General features: G+C 35.8%; 2 protein-coding genes across 2 annotated transcripts; one reads left to right on the plus strand and one right to left on the minus strand.

Moving 5' to 3' along the window:
• Positions 1 to 1586: 1586 nt before the first annotated feature.
• LOC118753853 (small ubiquitin-related modifier 3-like) lies at positions 1587 to 3342 on the plus strand. The gene is made up of 3 exons (XM_036488725.1): positions 1587 to 1743; positions 2374 to 2490; positions 2562 to 3342. The coding sequence occupies exons 1-3, from the start codon at positions 1726 to 1728 to the stop codon at positions 2694 to 2696; spliced, it is 270 nt and encodes an 89-aa protein (XP_036344618.1). The 5' UTR covers positions 1587 to 1725; the 3' UTR covers positions 2697 to 3342.
• A 656-nt stretch (positions 3343 to 3998) lies between these two features.
• LOC118753855 (zinc finger matrin-type protein 3-like) lies at positions 3999 to 5812 on the minus strand. Its single transcript, XM_036488729.1, has one exon. It carries the CDS (start codon positions 5672 to 5674, stop codon positions 4403 to 4405), a length of 1272 nt encoding a protein of 423 aa, XP_036344622.1. The 5' UTR covers positions 5675 to 5812; the 3' UTR covers positions 3999 to 4402.
• Positions 5813 to 6445: the final 633 nt, after the last annotated feature.

Genomic DNA, 6445 nt, shown 5'->3' on the forward strand with positions numbered 1-6445 from the left:
AGAATGCGGATAAACTAATAAATTTAAGCAATTTGTACCTTTATCACTTTAAATGAAGAGCCCTATTATATCTGCTACTTTTCATGTGTGTTCTTTAAGGTCCTACTGCTTTTCATTTAGAAAATTTTGGCGATGGAAATTTAGCGTGGCTGGCGATTGTCAGAATACCACTGCTGAGTACTTTTGGTGTAAATACTGCCCAACACTAATTAAAATTGCAAAAATACAAAAAAGTCGCCGCAAGGCGTATTTAACAAGGCCGTATATAAGTAAAAAAATGACACTAGCAAATTATACGCAGATATCCATACTGTCATTGGTATGAATTACAACAAACACATCACTTTGACGTAATGCTTTTCACGGCGAAAAACTCAGCTATCGCCCCTACACCACCTCGTTAAACACCTCTGGGATCGCCGTGTGCTTGCTGTCTACTTTGAGGCAAGCGATTTTTGAGCTACCATTTACACGAGCGATTTTTCCAGAACAATGTTGAATCGCCTGAAAAATCGCCTCATGTAAAGGCAGCTTTACATACACGATTGTAATCGACGCTTTTCTCAGTGCTTTTGTCGCTGCCCCTTTATGCGCTTAACCTAAAGCTGGATTTACATGAAACGATATTCTAGGTGATTCAAGATTGCTCCAGAAAAATCGCTCTTGTAAATGGTGGATAGGTTTTAGGTAGTAAAATACGATAAAAATAGTCAGCCCAGGGCGAATTTACAACACGTGATGTTAGCCGTATATATGTAAGTAAAAATTGCGCTGACAAAATATACGCACAATGACAGTACGAATAATAACCAATATATCATATTGACTTTTTGCAGTCCTTGTAAATTCGCCCTGGTATAAATGAAAATAAGTCCCGATGTATTGAAAAAAAAAGTATTTTAATTTAAAATGCCTTTGTAGATATTTGATGTATTCACAACGATGTCGTAAGTGTCGTATTGTTGTATGTCGTATACTTTAAACGTCTAAAAATATATCAAGGGGGTTTACAAGGGCCCTAAAAAGTCATTTTATGAATTTTCACAATGCTACAAAAAAGTTGGCTGTGTTTTCAAGTCCTCTAAACATTTATTTAAGCTTTTAAACTTTACGACGTACAACAATACGACACTTACGACACCCTTGTGAATACCCAAATTAAAAAAATAACTATTATTATTTGAGGGACTCACAACGGCGTCGTAAGTGTCGTATTGTTGTATGTCGTAAGCTTCAAAAGCTTAAATAAATGTTTAAAGTACGTGAAACGCCAATCAACTATTTTTTAATACTGCAAAAATTCATAATATGACTTTGATGGTACTTTTCGAACCTCTTTAATATATTTTTTAGGCGTTTAAAATTTACTACATACAACAATACGACACTTATTACACCTCTGGGAATACCCCAATTGAAAGGGTGAACTTAAATTTCGAAGTTTTGTGCAATTACACCGGATTATTTTAACAATCAGGTAACTCTGTATCGCCATGTCTGCAATTAAACGTAGTAGAATATAGCAACCCTGGTGGCGTCGTTCGCGCTTCTTCGGCCCTTTCACATCGTTGTATGGTCGGCATTTTTCACTACTTCATTAAGATCGAAAGAGGAAGGAGGAAACAGCGAAAATTTGCATCTAATAATTTAGCGGAGTGCGGCATCGGCGATTTTTAGATTTTATCTATATTTACCTGCAACTAAGTAAAAAACTAAGCAGCAAATATGTCTGACGAAAAGAAGGTAAGTCGGTGTAAGAGTTCAAGATAGAAAAAATGCAAAAATGTACGTAATTATCGCTAAAAAGCAAGAAACAAAGTGGAACCTGCTGAAAGTGTGTGTGTGCAAGCTATACAGCGAAGAAGCAAAAAATTTATGACGCCGACAACATGGCGCGGTGAAACCGAAATTGACTGCTTGTGGCGAAGAAAATATGGACATTCAATTTTCAAATGTTTATTATGGAACATATTTTTAGTGCCATATTACACGTAGAAACACGATACTCGGTTTAATTAACTATGAATTTTCGGTCTTCAGTAGCATTGGCCTCAACATAACCTTAAATATGATTTTTTTTTTAGCGCTTGTTTGTTCGCCGACGTGCAAGCATTTTGAACAGCTAGACAATTTAGAGAAGGCGATTGCAAAAATTAGTGGTACCCCTAATTTGCAATCTATGGTTTAGGGAGGTATATTCCTTGATCGATTCCACAGCATAAAATTCCATGCGCTTTGTGCCGTCGCACAGTGGAGCAAATCTTTAAAAAAATTGTGAAAAATGCTTATCTGATGAAACTGATGTATTATATAGAGTACAAATCATGTTAATTCACATAACTTATTTATTTTTTATCTTTCTTTCATTTGCAGGGTGAAACAGAGCACATCAATCTGAAAGTTTTGGGTCAAGACAATGCTGTTGTCCAATTCAAAATTAAAAAACATACACCTTTGAGAAAGCTTATGAACGCTTATTGTGACAGAGCGGTAAATTTTGAATTTATAAAATACATGTTTATGGCAAAATCCTAAAACTCCTTCATTCATTTTGTTTGTAGGGTTTATCCATGCAAGTAGTACGGTTTCGCTTCGATGGCCAGCCAATAAACGAAAATGATACACCAACATCATTGGAGATGGAGGAGGGTGACACTATCGAAGTGTACCAACAGCAGACGGGAGGTCGAAATTAATTTTGAAATTAACCAAGAAAATCTATAATAAAATCACTTAAACATTAAAGAAATCATTTTAAAACAAAAAACAAAATGCACACAAAGATGATAAGAAGTTAAAATAAGTATCATCCAAAATATGCTGAAGTAATTACTATGGTGACAGTAAAACCCACATGTACGAAGAGAAAGTGCTGTTCCAAAATAAATCGGCGAAAATCTAAAATTTCAGCTTGTTTATACGAGGAGTTTGTTGATCGTGTGCGAGTCGATAACAAAAGCCGCTCAAGATTGCTTGCAACTAAATGGATCGCTAATCCATTATTATAAATTTTACATTTTCCAATACTTTAACTTTACACTATTTTATAAGCAGTTTGTATGGAATTAATTTTAATTTATGAATGAAAACTAAAGAAAGCATTTAATATTAGATAGACCACTTCTTTTTCATTGTTCATTGAAGTAACATTTCTGAAAGAGTTGCAGTAAGCGCGAGCGGTATGGAACCTCACAGTGTTTTGACCATAATTCAAGTTTTGCTTTGGCGAGAAATTGGTGTGCGGAGATGGGCAAACGGCAGGTTTAATTTACATAAGTAAAATTTTAGGTCGTAAAACTGTATTAACAAATAAAGCAGAAGAAATATATGAGTATAGACAAATAAAATGTGTTTGCTTTGATACTAATGTTTGAAGGCTTCTGCGCTTTCGAGAATACAGGGATGGTGGTTGATATATATTTGCAAATTAGATTATGATCAAATTAATGCACTGTACGGCTGTAACTCTGCTTTGTAACGTTTGTACAGTTGCAATAAAGCGTGCATTTACCAATTTTCGAGAAGCAAGAGTTGTTGACAAAATGGCTATCAAATTGACCCACTGTGCAGCTGTGACTCACTGCACTGTGTACCATTTGTACAGTTGTAACAAAACATGCATCCAAGAATTTTCGAGAACCGAGTGGCCGCGCCACCTGGCGAGCACTTGAGCTATTTTTTTCTGCTAACCTAACATATTTAGTGGTCCCACTAATTTAGGTATAGTGAAGAGGATTTTGTAGGCAAGAACGAATTTTTAAATGGATAATACATACATCAAATTAACTTGTAGGCTGAGTCGAAATTTCACAACCTTAAAAATATAGATCAACTACCACTCCAATACTTCTAATACTTGTTCAGAAATATTTCTAATAATTAGAGAAAACTTGTTTGAAATCTAAAACGCCGCTGGTCAAAGAGCCGGTACCAATCAATGTAATGATAAGATAAGTATTGCTAATACATATTAGGTTTTTAATTTTATTTTATTTAGTTTCAAGTATTTATTATTTCATAAATATGTATACTTGGGTATATATGTAAATAGATACATAAGTATGGATGTATATTTAGGGATAGACATATATGTTTCCATTCTAATGTATGTACTTAGTATTGTTACAATATGTGCGGGGGATACATTAGCTGACATTATAAATTCCATCATAGTACATTCAATTGATACTATACCAACATGCCTAAAAAGATCCTTTACATCATTTTTTGCTATAGTTTATGAACGCTTTTTCATGATGTTATTAACATTTTTCATCGTGATATATGTATTCGAAATTAGAATGCACAATGTTCAAAGCGCTTATGTATATAGTTATATAATGCGAAATATCGCTAAGAGAATATCCATTTATTGTATCTTCAATTGATTTCTTTTCTCAGCTTATGCCTTAGCTTCGTTCTTAATTTTTGCTGCTTCGTTCTTTGCCTTCTCTTTAACTTCGTTTACTTTTTTTAAATGCTTCTTGCCGATCAGATGTTGTTGTAAACCAGCGACATGACACATGGATATATTACAACACTCACAGTAATAAGAGCCACTTGGAGTCCTGTACATAGACAAATCAGCGGTTGGATTGCTTTGCTTTAGGCTTTCTAATATCGTATCAGAGGAATTGGTTGCAACTGGCGTAATTGAAACAGGTTTTGCCTGTGCAATAGATTCTTCCAAACTTAGAGATTTTAATTTTTTCTTGTGTTTTACGCCTTCCAAATGCATTGTCATCTGCCCCTCAGAAGTTGCATGTACCTTACATATCTCACAATATGACGATGTTGCCACAACTTTTTTAGAAGTTGGCCCAGCAGCAATAAGCTTAACATGGCCATCTGGACTAATAGCAGTTTTGGCAATGGTATCTGTGGGTGTAGTCGTATCAGGTGCAGCACCTTCATCAGACGCGTCCGGGTAAGCCTGGAACAAACTCCCAATACCAAAGCGTCCATCATTATCGATTTTGGGCACATATTTGGTTCCCGTACGAACCCATTTATTTTCGGTATTGTAAAAGCCAGCTCCAGAAGGTTGGGAGACTTTGCTGGCGACAAGTTTATGCTTACGGCCTGAGTAATGCTGACTGGCATGTGCCAAGGATCCAAATTTTAAGTCGCATATTTCGCAATGATATATATCTGTTCCGGTTGGGCCATCCTTAATGAACCTCTTAACTATGGGTGCTGTTTGCCCCTTCTCTACAAAATTCTTATTTAGCCAAGTTGTTATATGACGATCATGCTGTTTGGATTCATAATGATCCTTAGCACTTTTTGAGGAATTCATTTGCACATCACATAGAGAACAATGCAATGGATGTATCAACTTATTCAACTCATCTGGATAACTAGTATCTCGACCGTGAAATATTACAAGTTTACCATCTAATGTAGTTTCTGCCAGGGGGTCCAGCTTTGATCTACCCGGACCAGAATCGTATTTACGCTTCTGAGGCTTTGACGGCAAGGGTGGTACGTAATTAGTTCCTTGCAAACCTGGGGGAATATATCGATTAATATTTTGATATTGATTATAAATATCCACAGCTTGTTGCTGATTCTGCTGGTGCGTTGCATCGTGAGGTGGAATTGCCGACATTGGGGCCACTACACCATGCTGAATTGTAGGAATATGATAGCCAGCCAAGAAATCGTAGCTCATATTGAACTTTTGTTGTAGCGGTGTTATCCAAGAATTAATATTTAATTTTTAACTTTTCTTAAATATGCAATTGCAGCACAGGCCCAAGTATTTTGAAGGAAAATAATAGAGTTGCCAAGTAAAAACTTGGCCTAGACGCTTTGAGTACCAGTCAATGTACATCGAGTACGACTGAGTCAAATCGCCAGAAAACTGAAGCATTCGAGTCATTGCGCATATATGCAGCAGGGATGTTGCGAATATTTGTATTCGCATTCGTTATTCAAATGATTCGCAACATTTTACACATTCGCATCGACTTTCGCATCAAATGATATGAATATTTTCCGAATGCGAATATGTAGCGCGCATTTAATGACCATTAAGCACACAATCGTAGCGTAACGCACAAACATATGTCAAAGGTTGTTTAGTATTACTGGCAAAAAAAAACTCTCGACCGCTGCTGCATGTCGTAGAAAGTAGAAATATGTTATGTTATGAGTATGTTATGTATTTTTTGTTAACGTTTGCACTTTATCCTCTTTTTGCGATGACCTGTAAAAAATTTCAGTGCTATTCATATTTACGTAGTTGTAATTGAGCAACTGTTCCGTGCAGCCGGGCTTATATACGAGCCTCTAAGAAATCACCTCTTGGGAGAAACGGAAGCAACATTACTTTTTATATGTAATATGCCGCTTTTGAACTTTGACTACTAGATTAAAACATTGCATAACATAAGCACTAGTTTAGTGGTCTAATAATTTATAAAACGATGACTTAAGTTGA

This window comes from Rhagoletis pomonella, unplaced genomic scaffold (assembly GCF_013731165.1).
Source record: "Rhagoletis pomonella isolate Grant_MI unplaced genomic scaffold, Rhpom_1.0 Rhpom_scaffold_02944, whole genome shotgun sequence".
NCBI lineage: Eukaryota > Metazoa > Arthropoda > Insecta > Diptera > Tephritidae > Rhagoletis > Rhagoletis pomonella.

Bases quoted from the DNA above. Each gene is read 5' to 3' on its own strand.
- LOC118753855 (XM_036488729.1), bottom strand. From the start codon at position 5,674: ATGAGCTACGATTTCTTGGCTGGCTATCATATTCCTACAATTCAGCAT.
- LOC118753853 (XM_036488725.1), top strand. The intron at 2,491-2,561 runs GTAAATTTTGAA...TTTTGTTTGTAG, and splicing joins ACGCTTATTGTGACAGAGCG to GGTTTATCCATGCAAGTAGT.